This window comes from Protomyctophum bolini (genome assembly GCF_963924005.1).
Source record: "Protomyctophum bolini genome assembly, chromosome: 12".
Taxonomy (NCBI): Eukaryota; Metazoa; Chordata; class Actinopteri; order Myctophiformes; family Myctophidae; genus Protomyctophum; species Protomyctophum bolini.
Window position 1 is genome coordinate 31,041,859 of NC_137873.1, and position 22,872 is coordinate 31,064,730.

Consider the following 22,872-nt stretch of genomic DNA (forward strand, 5'->3'; position numbering starts at 1 on the left):
ACAGCCTTGAGTTAATCTATTAACATGTTTAACCACATGAACCCCTGGGGGACCCCACCCTGGTAAACAATGTATTTAGGGTTTAAATGTTTCAAGTGCTGCCAGTGGTTGGTGCAGATACAAGACTAAGACTTACTATTGGTCATCTAGAGATATGACTTCCAAGTTCAGTTTTATAAACTATTTTGCCTGACGGGTTGTGGAGCTGTAACAAAGTTGTTCCAAGTCATATGCCTGTCAATCTGCCATCTGATAATGCTCTAAATGGAAGTGATGTGCGAGAGAGGGGCGGGGATTATAAATCCCATTATGGCAAAAAATATATAAATCTTTCATCTCATTGGCCACTGGAGTATAATCGGCTTTGAGCTGGCTGACACCCTTAACTGGCACGCAACACACCAGCCAAACCCTGTCTAGCACTGACTGGATAGAATGAAAAGCAGCACACCAATCCTTCTACATTTTCTGTCATGGTAGATGTTTCTCAAGAATAAATGTGCTTTCAAAGATACATTTTTCTAGTCCCTGGTCAATATAGCAAGTCGTATGTACAATGTAGAAAAACAAAAGTTCCATTTATCAGCTTCTGAGCACTCAGACTTAGCTGCCAGTAGGTCAAGTACCTTTTTAACCAATATTAAACTTTTTTGAGTGGTGCAACCACTCCTATAGACAGCTATGTTTGTCCCTGGCTGTGTCCCATGGTCCCTGGCTGGATCTGTCTGAGCACGAAATAGCATTTGGTTGGTTTTCACAACCAAGTGTATGATGATTTGTGGTGTTACAGTACAGTGACGTACAGTAGAGGGACCCCCACACGGTAACTGTCATTTCTCAACCATTTCGGATGCGGGGCAGCTCGCCGGAACCAGGCTGGCCCCCTGGGCACGTTCCTGGGGGTCTTGATGTTCCGGGGACCCCCACACGGTAACTCTGTCATTTCTCGACCGTTTCGGACGTGGGGCGGCTCGCCGGAACCGGGCCGTCACCCTGGTTGTGTTCCTGTGGGTCTGGAACTTCCAGGGACCCCTACACGGAGTTCAACCACTCACTTCACACGGGTGAACCCCAACCTTTTTCATTCAACTGGGTGAACGCCAAACCCAAATCCCAAATCAAATGACACATGCCTTTTTGTTTGTTTCCATCAATCACAAATGTAGGGCTTGTCACCATAATTCCATCAGGCCTCCAAAACTACAGGAGGAAACTGGTCTCTGTGTTGAAATGAGTCATGTCTTCTTGTTACCAATTGGATGCCTCAGGTGGCAACGAGAAAACAAGAAGCCTGTTGCTACTGCTGTCATGGTAGAATCAGTTGATGGAAAAATGCGCGCACACACACGCACACACACGCACATGCAGATGGCTGACAAATTAAAGGAAAAAGCTGAATAAATGACTGGAGAAACATAACGATAGCATACTGTATGGTTACATACAGGTACTGCATGAGACGATAAACTTAATGAAACGTTTGACATCATGCTCTCTGACATGCTGAGCAGGCATTTTCCTGGCATGTCTTTGATCCATAGGACTTCTTAGGGAGGGTTGGGTCACTGCAAAGTTATTCTGATTGATCTCTTTTATCCTATGATGAATCATTTATATCCTGGGAATGGTCTCTTTTTCAAGATGACAATGCCCCCGTGACATGCCTTATCCAGTACTAGGTGGACGGTATCGCGTTATTGAGCGATACCTCAAAGTTGTTTTTAATGGAAACAAAGAGGGGGGGAATGAATATATATATATATATATAAAATCATTATAATGATAATATAAGGGTCACGGTTGCACAGTAAGCGACCTGTTCACTCCTCATGCATTGAAGTAAGCATGAGCTCAGTTCAGGGGTTTCCCCAGGCTGGCAGAGGGAGAGTAGTGGTCAGGATTACAGTTTAGGCAATTGGCAATTGCCACATATTTCACACGTTTTTTTTCCACCCACACCTTTGTAGTCACTACTAGCAGTCGGCCGGTAATGCGTTAAAGTTGTGTGTCCAGGGTGTGTTCTCACGGGTAGCACAGGCCTCTCCTAGAATCGGAGGGGCCACACTGCCATGCCATTAACAGCTGGAATGTGTGTAACTAATAGCATTTGGAGCATTTGTGGGGAAAGTGATTTGCCTTATTCAGTCATAATCAGACTAAAGAAAGAAAAGCAGGTGTGCTTCCTCTGGAAACCGCCCTTGGTTGAGGCAGTGGGTGCTCAGCTTTGAAAATAACTTGACTCATAAACCAACTAAGTGGAAAAAGCGGCACTCCAAAAGAAAAGATGCAAGACAGGCTCTGATGTAATTTTTCACGTTTATTTGAGAACATGACGCGTTCGGCAAACGGCATTCTTCAATCAGAGCAGATTAAAAACACTAACTTTGTTTTTATTGTTTCTCATCAGCAACTGTTGAATTCCGATCTTCAATGGATGGCAGGGTCTGCACTCAGGACCACCACTCTCTGAAGTCTTCTATGATTATGCCCAGCAAGAAGTCTTTTACATACCCAGGTGACTTTCAGGGTACCCCTGCCAAGCCCCCATTGTACCACAAACAGCCTCCTGCCCTCCCTCCAAAGCCTTTCTCCAGGAACCACAGCACAGGTGAGTTATCTATGTTCCTGAACACTCTCAAACAGTGGTGGAAGAAGTAGCTGCACCCTGTTGCACTTTAAAGTCATGCATCCACCATTTTACTTCATATGCTTTGATTGTAATGATCTCAGCCACGCCGATGAATTAGCGGCTAAAATATCTGCTTCCTGGATTAGCAGTAAACCGACATACAAGGACAAAAATTTGTCTGTCTGTGTGCTGTGTGCTAATCTTGGACACTGCTGGACTGATCAGCGTGAAACATTGCAACCTCCGCCCCAAATGTTTCAAATCGACCTCATGGTTGTTTTATAAAGGACAGCTTGACATTTGTGCGTGTAACTCTTGAACTGTAGCTTGTAAAAAGAAAGAATACCAACGTTTTCAAATAATTGCAGTAGAGTAAACGGTCACTGTAAAATCTGTCAGTCACTGGGAAGTAGCATTACCGTGGCCTAGTTGGCTTGTTCCCACCACTCAAATCAACACTGAGCCCAGCTCAGCCCACTGAGTTTGTGTACTGGCCTCGTCATGTGGCCAGTACTTTGCTGTAGGCAAACTAGGAGGCCTCTTGGGGCACCAAACAGTCAGGGGACCCCTTTTTTAATTTATATTTAGCTTTCTAATCCATACAGGGCCCCTAAATAAATCCACCATGGGGGCTCAAATATAGTCAGGGGTAGTTAGACCGGTGCAATTGCATGGGTATCAATGAGGTGTAGTGTAGACCTAATTTGGCGAAATATAATGGCCACATGATGTGGCTGTTGGGCAGAAACATATCTCCATATTTCATTTTTTTAATTTATATTCTTGTACATTAATGCCTAATGCCTTACTTCGTCATATTACAGTGTCACACAAACATAGCAAAAACTGCTATAAAAATAGCAAATCTACAAGCTCACAATGCATCACATCTGCAATTAGTTTTTTTTTAAACTTTTTTTAACTGCCCCATTTACCTGCTTTCTTGACAAAACGAACAAATTTACTATTACTTAGATTTACTTCGATTTAATATGTTGAGATGATGTACACTGTACAGCAAGCAAAGTTAGCAGCGCAGTTAAATGCATGTAGGGGAAACACTAATGTAATGGTTCTACACAAAACTGCAGAGTTTCCTGCAGTGCATCAATGTGAGTGTTCGCTCATCTCACTTGACACGTTCTCTGCAGACTCTTTCCAGCCCATGAAGCTACCCTGCATGCTCGGCGGGAGGCTCTCTCCTCCTCTACCTCCCAAGAAGGTGATGATTTGTGTGCCTACGGGGGGGCGGGGAACCCCCTCTCCGTCTCCCAACCCCCTCAGCACCTTCGCCCAAAAGTGTCCCCCACCTCAGGGCGTGCCCCCGCACCACGGCGGCACCCTGTTGCCGTCCCAGCTCACGTGTCTGACCACGAGCCTCCGCCAGAGCCACGGCCACCCGCTCCAGCTCCAGTACGGCAGCATGCACCACCCCAGCCGCATCATCGAGGAGCTCAACAAAACCCTGGCGCTGTCCATGCAGAGGTTTGAAAGGTTGGTTACACGTAAAACGGTGTCCACATACCCTAGGTGTGGTTGGCAAAATGGCCTTTCTGTGTGGAGTTTGCATGTTCTCCCTGTCTCCCCTAGAGTAGGTACCCTCACAAGAAAACGTGCATTAATCCTGGCCCAAAGTAGACTTCTGTTGTCACCCGCAGAGCTATCCTCTGAGGTGGTGGTCAGCAGCCGTAATTCAACAGTAATTCAGTTGAATTAACCTTCTGTACGTAAGCTCTGAGAAGAACAAGATGACCGCATGCTGGAGTCACACGGCATGTTATGACGTTTAATATAATACATTTGCAGAGGTCGCTTAAACCTAGCTGGAAAATATTAGTCATGAGTCATGACTGAGGGAGCTAAGCAGGATGGGATATGAATAAGCACACAAGAAGAGAACATGATGTTGAAGAAAGCGGATGGATCACTGGTACTTTGAACAGTGTCATCCTGTATCCCTGAGCCTGCAGCAGCCTGATAAAGCTGCACACATGATGGCGTCACAAACATAGTGTTGCTGTCGGGCAGAAATCTTGTATCTCTTCAACTGAATATGTTTTTAAAGTGAAAGTGATTAAGTCTATCTGTGGCTTTTATAAATATTTTAACCAATGGGAAGTATTAAAAATGTTTGACTACATCATGACTATTATATTGGATTCACTGGAGCACAAATAGTTTTGCCCATTTCCTGAAAAGTAACCGTTTTGGACATGCAAAACTTCTTCCCAATAGCCACTATTTATGTACTTCAGATGCTCTGAGAGTGAATGGGTATTGTTGTACAACAAAATGATCATACTGTACTGAGGCGGTGCGTGTCAAACCTCCAATATATTCTAACATTTACTCGGCTGTATACCTCTCACATTATCTCTTATTTCTGTTAGATGAGCTGACGGTTCTTGTGTCACTCTGTGCTGCAGGGTGATTTTAAAAATCCCCACAGATACATTACAGATATAAAAGTCTTGAACCTTTTAGAAAAGATGCTAGTATGATGCTCTGCTTCTGACAAACAAAGATCTGTGCTAGAACACTCGGTTCCGTAAAGCATGGCCTAGTTTTGTTTGTCTTTGAAGTGTGTTTTTTTCCTTTTCTTTTTTTTATAGGAAGGGACAGGGTAGGGTATTGAACATTATTTAATAAACCTAAACCATCACTTAACAATAGGTCTGAAATTGTCATTTGTTCATCAAATGGTTCATTGGTTTAGCACTTGATATCATACTGATGTACATTTGAATAGTAGTGCTAAGCCGTAGTTTGTGTTATACAAGCTGTGTAAATCGTTTTCCCTGCTGTTCATCATAGTTAAAACTAAAAGGCTTGCAAGGGATTGTGTAGGATTTGTACTATTTGTTTTATGTGTATTTGTGCTCTTCTTGTAGTTAAATACTGTAGTGTGATCCCGATTCCCGCCACATACAGTAGCTCCTCCACAAAGGCACACGTTTCCATTCTCGTCTTCCTGGCCGTCTCAATACTTCTCTAATGAGCTTGCATAGTTTCCCTGTGTCAATTTCTCAGCAGGGAATTGTGGGTATTCACGTTGTGATGCTCTCTGATAACATGGATTAAAACCCACTCCACTCAATCTCTTCTCTCAGGCTAGCGATATTGCAATAGGATTTCATTGAATGTTTATTGTAATATGAAAAATGCAGCCTTTTTTCTTTTACTTTTTGTCCTTTTTTCTTTTCTTTTTCTTTCCCGTATTGTCTTGTTAGTTGAGTTTTTGTTTGTGTCTGTTCTTCCTTCAATAAAAAAAAAAGAACCCACTCCACTCGACTATTCATGTATTTAACCCATTTTGGCCTGACGTCGAAATTAAAAAAATGTCTTCAAAATCATGAAAGTTTTCTGGAAAACCTTATGTTTCTGTATCAGTCGTGTAATATGCCTCCGCCCCCCCATCTGAAAATATGTTGTTCCAGGGACCTCCCCAGAAGCTTAAGTTAAAAAAAAATCACTCTGTAACAATATATTCAAAGATTTGAGGCACATTTTCACGATTTTTCGAAATGAGCAGATCTACAAGTTCATAGCGCGGCACTCTGTGCAGCGCTATGAGCTTGTAGATCTGCTATTTTTCAATATCTAAAGTATAACATATTTCTTAAAACACCAAAAGGGGTTCCCGCCCAGAATGGGTTAATATACCTGCAGCCTCTTGGCCCAATTAAAGTTAGTGTAAGTGATAGAGTTTATTTTTATTTTTTCTGCCGCACCAGAATTCCAACAAGCCTTCACACCTGCAAAACAGAAAATAAATGTTCAGGTGTATTTCATTAACTCGTTAACAAGGCAGATGTTCCTCTTATCTTCCAGCTCTGCCTTACATGGTGGTGGACAGTGTGCTCTAATGGACAGGAGGGACATCCCGCCTGCGATCATAGACTGTGACGATGACAAGGAGAACATGCCAAACGAGAGCGACTACGAGGACCTGCCCAGCATGTATAAAGACGAAGAGGATGATGACACCGATGACGATGAAGATGATGACGACATATTTACAAGTAAGCCATATTACCAAGGGGTGGTCGTTTTGGTGGATTTTTATTTAACTACTTGATCCCCAGCATCCATAGTCTGGGCGGAACATTATCCAAACATGGTAGAGCTACAAGCTCACAAGCTTGTGGCAAAGAGATTAGGTGTAGACGGAAAGAAGCTGTACAGTGACAACTCTCTACAGTGGACCAAGTCTAGTGGGTTTAAGTGGTCATTGTGACAATGCAGAATCATTTTGATGGTTTTTTTTTTTAGCGGTCATTGTGACACAGCAAAATTATGTTGGCGGTATTTAAGCGGTCACTGCGACACTGCAGAATGATAGTTTTTAAGCTATCGAACGAGGAGTAATCACAGTAGCCTACTTTGTTCTCTAAAAACAACGTGTAATGCATGTGTATATCAGTCCTTGCTAATGCTCACAATACCATGGTAGGATTTCTGTCTTCTGCATGTCAGAGGGAGGCTGTGGATAGCTAGAAAATCCCACTGATGATGTAATGGGCAGAAAATAGTTTAACTCTTGAGAGTGGACTCGTACCGGTCCGTAAGGGTTGCATTAAGACACTGGTTCACAATTTTGGGTCCAGGCTATACAGGACTGTAACTCTGAGGCCTCATTAACACGTATCAAACAAATGTTTGGTCATTTTTAAATTTTTTGTTTTCTTTTAGGCCACCACAATGCATTTCCAATGGGAGTCACATGGTTTGACCAAACATTAGTGTTTGATTGCTGGTGGTGTTCTGCCCCCCCCCACAAAACAAATGTTTGGTCAAACCATGTGACTCCCATTGGAAGCATTGTGGTGGCCTAAAAAAATTACCAAACATTTGATTGATACGTGTGAATGAGGCCTGAGAGTGTACAAATGGAACCAAATGATTGGAGTCCCAGAGCTAATTAAAATAAAACGGCGGTACGTAACATGCATATATCAAACTTTGAGGTCTGTGGAAACAAGGCAGAGAATCACTGGTTTTGCAAATGTTGGTGTCCCTGGCCTGCACCAAGCTCTCCCGCAGTGACTGTGATTGACTGTCCATTTTGTAGGTCGCTTGGCTGTGAAGGTGCTGAGGAAGGACTCTCTGGCCATCAAGCTGAGCAACCGTCCGTCCAAGAGAGACTTGGAGGAGAAGAACATCCTGCCCATGCAGACGGACGAGGAGAGGCTGGAGTCCAGGCAGCAGATAGGCACCAAACTCACACGGTGAGTGGGACGCATTTTCTCTCTCTCTCACACACACGCACGCACGCACACATTGTTCATTTATCGGAAATGGTGGGAATTCCGGACTAGCCGTTTTTGAATTCTGATGTAATCTGTACCACTTGTGTAACCAGTGCAACAATTGAGGATTTTACTGTGCACCCGCTTGCACGTAATCTTTAGTCAAAAATGTAGTTTTCTTGTAAGCCAATTGAATGTTACACTGCAGCCAACTGCTGCGCTGTAGTTTTGGAACAAGTGCTGCGCTCAAAGCCAAACAAGACCTGTTTTTGAACGGCGGTTTGATAATGGGCTGATGTTCCAGCTGACAGCACTCACTCTGATTGTGTCGGGCCAAAAGCAACTGCACTCATCAACTTCTCACTGTCTGATAGCACTTTTACGTCATTTAAATGTTCCCCTTCCGTGTCCGATAACGATAAGCCCTCCATCTCGTTAAAGAGAGCCTCTGAAGATGGGAGCTGACCTAATTTCGGCGACGCATCATCTCTCTCTCTCTCCCTCCCACTCTTGCACACACTCTGAATCTTTCTCTCTCCCTCCCACTCTCTTTCTGTGTGTCTCTCTCTCTGTGTCTCTCTCCTCTGTGTCTTTCTCTGTGTGTGTCTCTCTCTCTTTCTCTCTCTCTGTCTCTCTCTGTGTGTGTGTGTCTCTCTCACTCTCCCCCTCCCACTGGCTGCCTTCCTCCCTCGCTCACTGAGTCACCACAGTTGATGTATGTGTGTGCCAAATTATCACCACTCGACTCCTCCACAAAACCGTTGCATATTTGCTTGTCCATACTGAGACACACACACACACACACACACACACACACACACACACACACACACACACACACACACACACACACACAGTACAGTACAGTTATTGTACGTCACAAACAATTCAACAGTGCTTACACACGGACGCAGAAAAAATCAACACATGCTTTCTGACAGTTTGTGAATTCAGTGGATCACATACTGTGCCTGTGGATCATATTTCTTCATCCACACTTTCCGCTTTCCTCGATGCGTTCTCACCCTATGAGAGCAAAGATGAGCTCGGGACTCGGGAGGAGAGGACATGATGTGTAGAACACATAGTGGGGCTATGGAGCGATATGGGTAAAATCAAATGTCATGTTTTTTTTAAAGATTCTTTTTGGGGCGTTTTTTGCCTTTATTGATAGGGTACAGTAATTAGACAGGAAAGGGGGAGAGTAATGGGGAGTGACCCACGGAAAAGGCCGCCGGGCTCGGAAGTCGAACCCGTGGCACGCCGTCCGGCTGGCTTGGCAGCCTAGGTGCCCAGACGGTTGATGTAACCGTCCGGGCCAAATGTCACTATTTTTGACCAAATACTTCTATCCGTATTGTGATTTCTTTATTTATGCGAATATAGCATCTACAAGCTCACATGTTTATTCACATTTCTGTTTTTTTTTCTTCTTTTTTTTTTGTAGACAATAACTTTACATTTTAAAAACAACCCTTCGGATGACATCCAGACTCCTGCGATTTTGGATATCATAATATGAGTCCAATAACCACAACACAGCCCTACCCCATAACTAATCCCATCAGCAGAAATAAATGGAAGGATAATGCGAATGGAGGCACGGGAAATGTGGTTGCTAGGAAGGGGAAGCGAGAGTGTCATTGGCACGCTAGCCTCTGTTCCCCCCGCTGCGGCTGAAACGAGCTGTGTTCCCAGAAGGCCCGCCCGCCTGCCCGTCCGTCCGCCTGCCTGGCTGGCTGTCGTATTCCCAAAAAAGCCCTGCCCCACTCTCCTTTCTCCAGTGTCATCACCACCAGACACGTTCATTATTCACAATTTTGTGCTATTTGTCCACCAAGCACAGTCCTTGGTGTTCAGCCAATCAAAGCTGATCACGATAAATAAATCCTGCTGTAGGACGTTCTGACCTGTTCTCTTGTCCTTGTTGTCCCCCACGGGGAAACGCATGGAAATGTAACGTATTTACCATCCATCAAATGTTTTTTTTTATCATATTGGCCTTTTCATAAAAGCTTGTAATTCCTTGCATAATGCCATTATGGCCTGGGTCCTGTGACCTCGTACACACAGACTGCCGCTTTGTTGCATAATGAAGATGACAACCATGATTCGTATGGAGATTAAATTGGTGGAAATTGTTTAGGCAGGGGCTGTGTGTGTGTGTGTGTGTGTGTGTGTGTGTGTGTGCGCGCGCGCGCGTGTGTGTAGGGATGGACAGACATTGATCAGATGTTGTACAGCCTGTTTTGGGAAGCGAAGGACTCTCATGCAGTCCCCTCCCTCCCCATCTTGTTTCTCTCCTGAGTGGGTGCACTCGAGCAGGAAAAGGCATGATGGGAGCACGGGCGAGACAAGCAACTCTTTATCCTGATTTATACTGTGGCGCGTGCCGATCTACAAGCTCACCGTATATTTTCTGAATTGGTGTGTGTGTGTGTGTGTGTGTCAGTGACACAGCAGTTAAAAACGTAATGGTTTAAGATGAGTGTTAATTTGCGCAAAACGCAACCAAATCAATGTTCTCAGGTTGGCACTAGTCGCAAAATTATATATGTATATTTTTTACAGGCAATAAAAAGTAATGTCCAGTTCACATGAACATAACATATTAAGTTTCCTTTGGGACTAACTAGAGAACTGTCTATTTACATCGAACTGAAAATATGCCAGCCTGGCGCGAAATGTCAGTTTTGCTGACGGGCAGTCAGTCAAACTGTCTGTTGGATAACAGGTCTAGGATGGATGGTGTTATGCTAAAGAGAAGTGTCATTACAGGAAATGACTTTAACCGGCAAAGAAAAACGCTTAGGAAGATAAACCAGCCTAGCTTCCTCTGAAGTGCATGTGACCACAGAGGCAGCGACTCTGTGGATTATTTATGACCGTTTTCAAACTATTTATGACTGTTTAAACTATGCTAGCTGAGGGTTTCTGTTGGACGATGGCAATTGGCAGTGACATCACCATTGTACAGTAGGTTGATATTTACATTACATGCTGTAGCAAGTGCAACAACTAAACTGCGGACCCATAATGGTCCATATTTACACTCTCACAAATTAATACTATGCTGAACTTTTTCGAACTGGCCTCATGTTGGCGCTATAACAGGTTCTTTCACATTGCCATCTATAACTGAAGTGACTTCTACTACCTGGCCCGGCTGACAGGGACCTGTTCTCTGAGGAGAACATTTTTCTATTTATTCTTTTGTTTATCCATCACTATTTTTTGTGAAAAAGGGTGTTTTTAAGACATTATTTGACAGACCGTTAGAGAGAGTTAGTCAGTTAACATGGGGGGGGGGGGGGATTGAACTGGGGACTTTTGAGCCCAGTGGTATGCGCCCTAACAACTCTGCTATCGGGTCACCCCTATTCTTTATTTTATGTTTTCATCTGTTCAAAGTCTACTAGCCTTGCTGACGGTGCATTATTGTCGTACAAGGCTGTGCTGACCATGGCTGTGTGTCTGCTGACCATGATGGGTCTGCGACGCGTGTGTGCTGACCATGAGTGTGTTTTTCTGCAGGCGGTTGAGTCAGAGGCCCACGGCTGAAGAGCTGGAACAGCGGAACATCCTGAAACGTGAGTCTTTTGCTTTTCGTAGCTAAAGCAGCATCATTATGCTGCCAATGTCAATTTTCAGTTTTTCCCGTGATCATGATGAATCAACCAGGTTTCTCTCCTTTTTATTTATTTACAACCTCCTTTCTTGTGTTCAGTGCCTTGCTCAAGGGCACTTCAAATATTTGAGGCAGGCGAACAGCAGGAAAGCCCCCTGAAGAATCATGTCCAAGCGTCTCAACCCAATCACAGTCAGTTCTGTAGCACGGAACTCTCTTCAGATTTTTAAGCGGTGCTAGTCGCTCCCAACAGTGACTTTGTGTGTGTGTGTGTGTGTTTGGGTCTGTCTGAGCACGACCTACAGTATAGTGAGTAGTAAGGACTCAAGGAGGGGTCTTTACTAGCCTCCTGTTTAAGTCAACAACTGTGCTCCTGATTGGGACACACACACACAGGCCAGGGAGGAGGGCTTTCACAATCTTGAGTGGGGGTGTCTTCTCTCACCTGTTACAGTACGAATTGTACCAGTAATATAGTACAGTACGTATAGTTGCACCGCTCGGTTCACACTGGTGTGATTTTTAGTAAACAGTTCCTCCTGTTTGATTGGCACAGTCACTCCAGAGTGACATCCACACACGCACCACAATATAAGCACGGTTAAACAAAAAGGTGGCTTCATTTTAACTTTTGCACTCGGTTACATTTACACTGGGGATGGTGCTACACGGGATTCTGTAGCTAGCTATATATTTAGCACAGACATTAGTGCATTCATTGTGACTGCTGAAGGCCTTGTTATTTGGGCCAGTGTCCTGGTCTGCCTCCAGTAAGTTTTACTTTTTAACTCCACTCTAAGCTTGGGTTTCTTTTCCTTCTTCCTGGTAATTGGTTTGGAATCCACCCAGTACTAGGATCCTTTAGTGAAATGTAAGCATTTTGCCTGAGAAAGAACACGTTATTTGATCACGGCAAACTACGGAGTTGGATCACAGCAAACGGGGAGTTTGTCTGTCTAGATAAGTGATGTTAAAGCAATTCTTTGTCATTTTCTTTTGGAGAACAGAATGTTATTTTTGTCCAATCTGTCTAACTTATATAGTCATACAATTGGGGTAGTTATATTAGTTTTCTCCGCTCTTCTATTGAGACGACCTTTTAGCTAAGTGGTAAAACATCCAGCACTTGCACAGCAGACCAGGGTTCAAATCCGGGGTAGGTTACATTAACATTACATTTAACAATCATACAATAAAAGGAAGTTTCGAAATAATTTAAGGCTTGCTCTAAAAGCAAAATGCAGAATTGCATAACTGCAGGTCTTCTTGTGCCATTTAAAAAGCTTTCAGACAGTTTGTTAAATTAATTATCTGGCTTCATTACAACTTACATGTTCATCTACATCTTAAAATATGAGTTGCAAACATGTCTTTGATCTTGCTGTAATGGGAGAATTGCTTTCCTTAATCCTTTTACATTGGCTACAGTGATATGCATAGATCTCTTGAATAATGCATACAAATCAGCATATATCTTGAATAATGCATACAAATCACGTGATGATGTGCTCAGTTTATTTGCGCGCCAACGTTGATAATTGGCCTTTGGAGCTTGGCTTTGTGGTTCATTGTATCCATATGGATATGTGAGTTTCGCTGTGATTATTAGTCTAACATCATGGGGACAGATGACGAGATAGATGTAGTTCTATTGCATTTTAATCGATCATATTATGCAGATTACGTTTATTATTCTTTCAACTATATTTTTTATTGATTTTCGAAATGAAGATGACGTTTTTTTTATCCTTGCCAGCATTTAATGTTTTCCCAAGCAGCCACTAAGCTCATGTGCTGCATGCCGTACAACACCGTGCAAAGCTTGACATGTGTGTGTTTTTCTGCAGCACGCAATGAGCTGGAGGAGCTGGAGGAGAAGAGGGAGCTTAAACGAAGACTGTCGCGAAAGGTAAAGCCCCCAAAAATAGCTTGACAAAATTCCACAGCATCACAGGATCTTGCACAGGTGAACCACAGGCCAGCTCTCCGGGATTTTACAATGTGTTGTTTGGGTCACACATACTAGTGTTCACCTGGCAAACACGAACTCGGAGCAAATGAGTCATCTGAGATGAGAAGTGAAATCAGCGGCAGTCCTAGTGTTTCAGCTCTTACATCTCCGCAGGGGGGGAGGGTCATGTCCTCTGTGCCCTTGACTGTTCAGTGGGGTTGTGGCCAGGACTTCACCGCCCCATCTGGAGGTGTTGGGCATGTTCCTATCACCCTCATTAAGCATGGCAGCACTTTTCACACACCTGAAGGCCATTGTGCCAGGAATTAGTTTGACCTTTTATTCCTCCTTAACCTATTTTGGGGGGAACCCCTTTTGGTGTTTTAAACATAATTTAGCTATTGAAAAATAACAGATCTACAAGCTCATAGTGAGCGCTACGAGCTTTTAGGTCTGCTATTTTTGAAAAATCGTGAAAATGTGCTTCAAATCTTTGAATATATATTGTTACAGAGTGAACATTTTAACTCAATTCTTTGCTTCTGGGGAGGTCCCTGGAACAACATATTTTCAGATGGGGCGGACGGAGGCATATTACATATACTTTTTGGGGTCCTTGACATGAAATATTGATTACCACTGATATTGAAACATGAGGTATTTCAGGCCTAAATGGGTTAAGCTGGCAGCAAGTTCTCTGGGGATGAAATTGTCTATACTCTTTTGAAATTGTCTATATGGCTGCCCTGCTCGTGAGTGTCGTGGTTTTGACAGCTGGATCTTCTCCACTGTGTTTTCCTCCAAACCCCTCCAAATGTGCTTTGACATAATTTGTCTGAGATTTTGCCATTTCTGGCGACAGACGTGTGCTCTCCATTAATTAATTGCCATCTGGTTGATGTTTGTAGTCCTTCGGCGGGATTACAGAGGCTTATGCCGCCTAACCTGATTACAGAAATAAAACAAATAAACGTAAATCGCAGTGGAATTTTCACATTGGTCTTTCTGCGGTGAGGTCTTTCAGCTCGTTAGGAAATATTGGAGGTGCGAGAACTGCCAAAAGGGACGTAAGACATGTGGCCGATAAATACAGTGGGTGCCCCTCACTTCACGCGTGTGATTTGTGTGAAAATCGTGAAATGAAATTCAATATTAACGAATAATCAATTACCGGTAATCATTTGAACCCTACAAAATATAAATAAAAAAATCTTCCCCCCCCAAGGGGTACCTAAGCCAAAAAAGTTTGGGAACCCCTGATGTAGATTAACAATGATTTTAACTCTTGAGAATTAATGAGGGTCCATTTGGTTACTAACTCCATCTTTTGGTTGAGGACCACCTGGAACCCCCTCAAGGACTACTGGTGGTCCCTGGACCAGTGTTGCAAATTGATCACCATAGCAACCCCAGCCTATAAGCCTGATTAGGTAAATTCCCAACACCTGCTAAATCCTCCAAACATGTATCTTTATTGGAATCAATCTCCACTCACACTCAGTCACTCACACTCCTCTCAGTCATGTAGGCACACTGTCGCGACGGACAGATTCCCGGAAGCGCTCTCCTCCGCGTCAGTCAGCCGCGGAGGCGGAGCTTCTTTTCCATCCACCAGCTGTCTAAAAACCCCACGAAGAAGAAGGGCTTCAGGTTCTTCTGACGCGTCTGCGCGCGACAGTGTGCCTGCGGGGTCATGCAGCTACACAGACACATCCCAGGCACACTTTGGTAGGCCTATAGTCCTGTCCTGTTTGGATGACTATTGCCTTTCCAACATATTTTCATTAAAGAAAAACGAGATTATACATTTTAATAATCGATTTCGATTAATCGGACCCATCCCTAATCCCTAATATATTTTGCAGCGTCACATGATCAACCAAGCACAGTCAGTTGGTGTCACTCAATGACATGACAGCAGATGCGGAGACCACCAAACGATCAAATGACCAAATAGGGTATGAGCGACCGAACGGAACCATATTCAGCACTAGGTAATATGCCTACAAGTTCACTTTAGCTCAGTCAGGGGAGTGAATGATGAGACCATTCATCTTTTTTTCCTGTTATTTGTAATTGTGTATGAGAGAACATGAAATGATAGATAGCTTACAGGGAGTGTCCTACACATTCAAAGATAAAGTTGACATACATACAGACACATCATGGGTGCAGCTGTGCATAATTGATCAAATAAGCAAGACATTGAGCACAAGATAAGATTATTCCAGGAGGAGAGGGAGTGCCAGTCTCGCACACAGTAACTCACCCCACAATAACTGCGTCTGCAAATCTGTAACGCATCTGCCCGCCCCGCCGTTCAACCCGGGGGACCTGCGTGCTACGGGTCAGGCCGCGCATCACTAGTAGCCGACATGAGTACTGTATACGAGTATCAATTTAGACTGCAAATGGGAATGGCCTGGCTGTTGTCTGTCTGTTGTAATGATTTGATTGTGTCGTTTTCAGCTAAGCCAGAGGCCCACCGTAGAGGAGTTGAGACAGGCCAAGATCCTCATCCAGTTCAGTGACTACGTGGACGTGTCTGAGTCTGAGGACTACGACAGGCGGGCAGACAAGCCCTGGACCCGGCTCACCGCAGCCGACAAGGCCAGTACCACCAGTGGGACCCCAGAATATATTCACTTCATCACTTAGATTTAGTTGATTTCGTTGACTAAATTAAACTAAATTATAACTAGATAAAAACTAAGCAATGATGACTAAAAACTAAATATATACAATTTTGTCAACAAATAAAAGCTAGACGCATTTTCCGCATGTGACCCTACAATGCAATCAAGGCATTTTAGTCAACTAAATCAACTGTAGATTTAGTCAACTAAAATCTTAACGATATAAACTAGACTAATGCTGAAACATTTCAGTTCACTAAAATGTGACTAAAACTAAATCCAAGATTTTCTGTCAAAATCAACACCACAAAACATTTTACTATCGTATCGTTGCTGTCGAGCACAAACCTCGTATCTCCATATATCAGCTCTGGGTTTCGGCGAATGAATGCCCTGCTTCGTCATAGTATAAGATTGTCGCACAAAAGTAGTGAAAATAGCGGATCAAGCTTGTAGATCAGCTATTTGCACTATTTTAAAAGGTTTTTAAAATAACAAAGGGAATGATTTTAAACATTCATGCTTTCCTGTCGGGTTCCTCACAGACCCTTGTTGCTGTTCTGAGGGACACGAACATCATGTACTACTCGTTTCTAACCATGTAGTAGTGAATGAATTCCGTGGGGTATAGCCTACTGTCAAGATTATTCTTGGCTTGTTGTTAGTTGGTTCTTCACGTAGAATTATCCATCCCTACCCCCACTGTAGCTGATACCAAAATAGCAGCAATATTCTTCAGAATCAAGACATTCATAATGCAGAAGAATGGTGGTTGGGGGATTAGTTGCCCATTTATGGCATTTCCTCCTCAACCACGTTGTGTAAAGACCCCCCCCCCATTCCTCCAAGCAGTTATGTTGCTCACTATCCAATGATAATTAATTTATAATTATATAGCCCATTTCCAGACATAGTCACAAAGTGCTTTACAGAGCAGGGTAAAAGAAAGCAACATGATAAAAAGACGGAGATAAAGATACAGAATATCGGTAAATAGAATAGCAGGCCCAAAATGTAGACTAATAACACACACATAATCAACGAGACAAACTTTGCAAGAGGAATTTAAGAAAAGGCAACGGTCCATGCTCTTAATGACTGACTCTTAATGAGCTCAAACACAGTCTCTGCTGTACACGTGACGTGCAGCCCAGAACGTCACACCTGGGGACTGAAAACACGGAGAATCGGCAACGGCTTACGCAACAGTCCTTTCGCCGCCCTTATATAAGGCCGTAATTGGACAGACAGTGCCCCAGGACCCTCTCCAACCTCGGTACAGCTCTGCTGACGTTGGCTCTGTTCCTACACTAGTCACATTTTGCCTGTGTATCATCTTAAGGCCGGCCTGGGTATCGGTTGTTTTCCGCTGGGGCAAGGCCTGGCTTTGTGACCAGTACTGACCGGGGCCTGCGATGTCCCCTTGAGTCATACGAAATTACAAATTGAATTGACGCAACCGGATAGATGCGGTTTGCACATGACATCACACAGACTTCAGGCTGTTAAAGAGACCTGAGCCACTGATTTGATAATTGGACGTTTGACTCTGTCTGCAAGGCATGAAATCAATCAATAACGTAATACTAATCAGATCTTCACTAAGTTCCAAGGTCATTTTCTAATCATCTGGGTGTGGGGATAAGAAATGAGTAGTGCTTATCACACTGAAGTGAGGGGCGCTCTTATCATCATACATCACATTACGTTTATTTTTTGAGGGGCACTAGCCCCTCCTATACACAGCTTTGTGTGTTTGTACCACGGTATGTGATGATTTGATTGGCTGAGTACAGAATGTGATGAAGTATGATAAGAGCGCCCCTCACTTCACATGAGAGATTTTATTGGCTTCTGGGGCACATCCTCCTTTTTCTGTTAAACAGGAACTCGGTAGATTCTCCTGCTAGCAAGTCTTGACGGATGACCCTGACTATAACGATGAAAATAAATCTGTATTTTCACTATTTTAAGCTATGAAGGCTTCTTGGAATCTGTCAAGAGACTTCGTATTCCAAGTTCTGCCATCCTTTAAACTACTAAATTGACCAGTAAATGCGTGGGGTACCTGGTGGCTCAGCTAGTTGGTGAACGGCTGATTTTTAACAATTTAGTATGGCATTTCTTCTTTGGCTTGGTATGTGCGTGCAAAATGTCACGGCGTTCATTATTTGAGGCATTTTGTTCCAAACGAACCACTTTAGAAGTCAATCTTCGCCAATTAGGATGGAATATGAAAAATCTGACATATGTCTTAATCACATGGAGAGGCTGTTAGAGATCCATCTCAATTTTTCTGTTCCGTTTCTCTGCAGGCTGCTATACGGAAGGAACTCAATGATTTCAAGAGCAACGAGATGGAAGTGCACGAATCAAGCCGACATTTAACCAGGTACTGCTCACTTGTTGGCAGCCATTAAATCTGAATCTATGCTCCATAGTACAATGGTGGAAGAAAAGGCACTTCACCCATTTTCAACCTTATCCTCATCAAATTGTTCCGCACTAAAGCTCATAAGATTTCTGTCTACTTTCTCTACGTCTCAGAGCTGGGCTGTGGTCATTCAAAAACCTTGCAGGTTCGATATTGCATGCAGCAATGATGGCCAGGAATGTATGTAGATACAGGACGTCGTAGATAAACTATTTTGACATGTCCAGAATAGGGTTCACGTGACATGCTTACTGTAAATCAGGGGTGGGCAACTTTAAAGATGGAGAGGGCCACTATAGTTCCACTCCAGAGGGCCACATTGCATATACTGTACTGTTGTAGCAAAAATAGCAGATCTACAAGCTCAAAACGCGTTGCACTCTTTGATGTGTTTTGAGCATGTAGATATTCTATTTTTGATATATTTGAATTGAAATCCTGAATACTTTTTGCTATTTTTGAATTGGAATCCTGAAAAGCAACATGTTTGTTTAATTTCAAATGCATTTAGTTATAGGTTGCTTGCGTTAACTTTATGAACTTAAATGCAATTACATTGGACATTAAAAGACTAGACGGCTACTAATATAGACTGAAGTAATTAAAGCACGTCATGTTTGCATGTTTGGAATTGTAACAGCTGAAATAAATATGTCAATGTTCGGATATTAACCTGCGGGGCCACATTGAGTGAAGGTGGGGGCTGCATGTGGCCTCCAGTTGCCCATGTATGCTAGTGTAAATGACAAAGCTATCTCTTGAGATGAAGTACTCGTACAGTACATGATTTCTGTCCCCATGTTTCTCCTTAAGGTTTCACAGACCGTAGTCGACCACCACTGTCTCTAGCAACGCCGGACTGGCACTCTCTCCTCCACTGAGAACATTGAGTGCTGGCAGGAAAATGGTGCCCGTTTCTACAATAAGGCCATGTCTTCTGAAAATGCCTTTTTTCAAGACCCACGCAGCTGAGTCGGTAGTACTACGCCCCCAAGATACAGACTCCCCTCTACTTCACACAGTAGCAGCACACGACGGCTCGGACTGACTCCCACCAGTCCCTCTGTGGAGTCCATAAACCCCTCACGCTGTGCTCCCAGGCTCTAGTCTAGTCTGTACTCTGCACCCTGCAGATGGGACAGCGGAGAAGGTTTTGGGGTTTTGAATTTGGCATTCTCTGGTGTGTCATGGGCTACCAATGCCCCTCTTCCATAATATGCGTTCCCTCAGTGACGCCCGTGGACTTGATTTCGACTCCTGCTCTCAGTGGACAGTACTACTAACTGCTGGTTGAAGCCTTCCCTTTACACGTGTTGTCGTTGGAGGTCCTCCGACACCGTGGTCCCTGTGGAATATGGACGTCTCAGTGAGCGGGTGCAGGATCGGCTTTGATGAACTCACTAGTCGGCTAGAGATGCAACTTTGCTGGTCTCCTTGTGGACTTTTAGAAATGGCTTACAGGGACACGTGAAAGGGAGGGATCCAACACTCAAATCATGTGCAATATTTTCTCTCTGCTCTTCTTAGATCACAGTGCCCCCTGGAGGTCCCTCTGTATCATGACGACGTAGTCCTAACTAGTCACAACTCTTTCTTGCTTTATTGTGCAATTTCCCCACTTGTACCGACCAATGTTGATCTAATTGCTAACTGTGAATTTGGGAGTTAGGGCGATGTCTGCGCTCTCTCCAAAAATGTAAATTTTGTTTATACCTAGGTAGACAAGTTGACATTTAAAGAAAACTGAATATGTTAAATTTCATGTCAGGATTTAGACATTTTTAAAAATGCAACAAGATTTATTCTGCATACAATGTGTGCAACAATTTACTGAATTTATTTTATTGTCAGATTTGTTTTTAATTGTGGGACTTTGATTTTAAATAGTTAACTTATGTCTTCAGGGGATGTCACAGCTCCGTGTGGCTTAAATATAAATTGAATAGAAGATCTTAGAACCAAGAGCTGGGCTCATCATATTGATATTCACATGGTTCTGTTTTTATTTTTCATCTTGTTTTGCAGCTATATACAGAATTACCTTTACTCAACCTGTACATTGTATTTGCATACTGTACATTTTTCAACCATACTTTTTTTTTTTAGCTTTTGAATAAGCAATACTCCTCCTGTTGGTAGAGAAAAAGGTACAAGTTACTTTAGTAACTTAGTTTACTCTGCTTGTACACTATTCTATTCCTCACTTCAGGGTTTTTAATTTTCTTTTATATTTAATAAATTATTTAGAACAATGGTCTCTCACTATATTCTGCCGAAGGGCAACGAGGCTGACGGGCCAACTCTGTATGAGAAAACGCAGTCATGCATTCTCACGTCTTTTGCTTTGTTTTTTGTTAATTTAATCTTTTGCTTTGTTTGTCTTTTTATATGTCCATTGTTTTTGAGGACTCTTATGCATCCAGTATTGTACACGGTAATATCCGTGTTAATGTAGCTCTTGGGTGTACAAATGTAACTAAATGAACCCTTCCGGGTCCATTTGGTTACATTTGTATACCAAGTGTTAAATGAACACTGAGGATTTAACAGTGTAAGAGCTCTTATCTTTTTTCCCTTGACATCACTGCTCATGTACCTTGATCACTTATCCTAGACCAGTGCCCTTGTGCTTATAGGCTTTATACAGATCCAAATTATTTTAAATTATTTAACACAATATACATTTATTTTCTTGTCATTAGACAATTACAAAATGGGAAGGTTGTGTTTATGTCTTGACTGAAAGGAACAATGTATCCTCCCCACAATTTGAAGGACTCCAGCAGCAGAGGCTAGAATAGATGACCCAGTATATACTGATAAGTGGGGCACAAAAGGTTTATGCACTTATGGTTTATATATATATGAACAAACGGGGGTTTTGATGAGACTTGAACAAACGGGGGTTTTGATGAGACTTGGAACAGAATAGGTTTCACAGATTGTCCCAGTTTTTGTTAGTTCTCAGTTTCACTGGGTTATCTAATCTGAGTCCTTGAAAGATGAGGGGCTCCGTGCTAGAACCCGCTCCCTTTGGATTCCAGCACCATGTCATGTTTGGGAATTTGACACACTGTTAACTCTCGAACATAACACAAATGCAATTATCCAATCTCGGCCCTAGAGCGACATTTAAAATCCGTTGACATCTGTTGTTTGAGCCAGTGAGCCAAGCATGAGGTTATCATTTCGCTGGAATCAAGCAAAGGAAAATGAATTTCAGCAATAACCCGTTTCCTTTGTTAATTGGGGGGTTGACTGAATTTTAAAGTGATGTTCTTTTTTTTTTAGAATGCCATGTAAACGATGCAACATGTCTATTAAATTCCATTTCTGAATGCATCTGTATTGTGTTAATAATAAAATCACTAAAGTGAGAAAAGGTGGAACTTAAAACTCAAAAAACAAGTGTATCTGTTATCATACTTTGTTGTGCTAAAACAATGACTAATGTCAGCCTCAGAATATGGAATGTTTATATTTTCACCAGGAATAATTTCAGATTCAAAGATCAATATTTGCAAATCTCATATACACTTGGTAACACCACTATACCCCTACAATTGCCAATAACAATCGTAGCGGTGGGCTGGGAGTTTCCACACGGTAAAAGGTACGTTTTTCAGTCCAAAATCAAGCTGTTGAAGTGATCCTCAACGGCTCCCTCCTTTTTTTTATTGCTGCTTTACCAATGTAGAATTAATTGAAATTGTTATAGCTTTAACTTCAGTTTTCTGTCAAAAGTGACCATATTCCCAACTTGTTTCACATTCAAACCTCTGTTTGAATGATGGGGCCACAGTTGGTAGTGCTGTCGCCTCACAGCTAGAAGGTCCTGGGTTCAATTGCCACTGGGGGTGTGTTCTCTCCTCCGCCTCATCAGTGGCCATACCCAAGGTAGGGTTGGCAAAAGGGCCCTTCTGTGTGGAGTTTGCTTGTTCTCCTAGGGTTGTTGTCCCTTAGGGTAGGTACCCTCACAAAAAAAGAAAACATGCTGTAATCCTGGTCTCTAAACTGCCTCCCCCTGGCTAGATGGAGCCTGATGGAGGGGAAAGGAACTGGTTGGAATAACGTGTTCCTTCCACGCGCTACGTCCAACTGGGGAAACTCCCCCGTCAGGTGAAAAGAAGTGGCTTTGACTCCTCATACATTGAAGGAAGCATGAGGTCAGTAGAGCCCTAATACATCCTACATTTAAAAAATTTGGGAAAATCACACCTGTGTGAACTGAGCGGTGCAACTATACATTTATGGTTATGTACTCTACTGTGCTCTTTACTGTATTGTAGTGTACCGTACGGGGGTCCCCGGAACATCCAGACCCCCAGGAAGGAACGCGGTTCTG

The 22,872-nt window shown here is 43.0% G+C and overlaps 1 protein-coding gene across 1 annotated transcript in view; it reads left to right on the forward strand.

The window, feature by feature from the left end:
* The window catches only part of LOC308325097 (phosphatase and actin regulator 1), a 31,189-nt gene extending 9,355 nt beyond the window's left edge, over positions 1 to 21,834 (forward strand). Inside the window, exons 4-12 of the mRNA XM_080777505.1 lie at positions 2,408 to 2,608; positions 3,781 to 4,123; positions 6,461 to 6,651; positions 7,701 to 7,857; positions 11,413 to 11,468; positions 13,354 to 13,415; positions 15,927 to 16,067; positions 18,409 to 18,485; positions 19,341 to 21,834. Coding sequence (XP_080633631.1) covers positions 2,408 to 2,608; positions 3,781 to 4,123; positions 6,461 to 6,651; positions 7,701 to 7,857; positions 11,413 to 11,468; positions 13,354 to 13,415; positions 15,927 to 16,067; positions 18,409 to 18,485; positions 19,341 to 19,356 — 1,244 coding nt within the window. The 3' untranslated portion in view covers positions 19,357 to 21,834. The remainder of the gene's footprint in view (positions 1 to 2,407; positions 2,609 to 3,780; positions 4,124 to 6,460; positions 6,652 to 7,700; positions 7,858 to 11,412; positions 11,469 to 13,353; positions 13,416 to 15,926; positions 16,068 to 18,408; positions 18,486 to 19,340) is intronic.
* Positions 21,835 to 22,872: the final 1,038 nt, after the last annotated feature.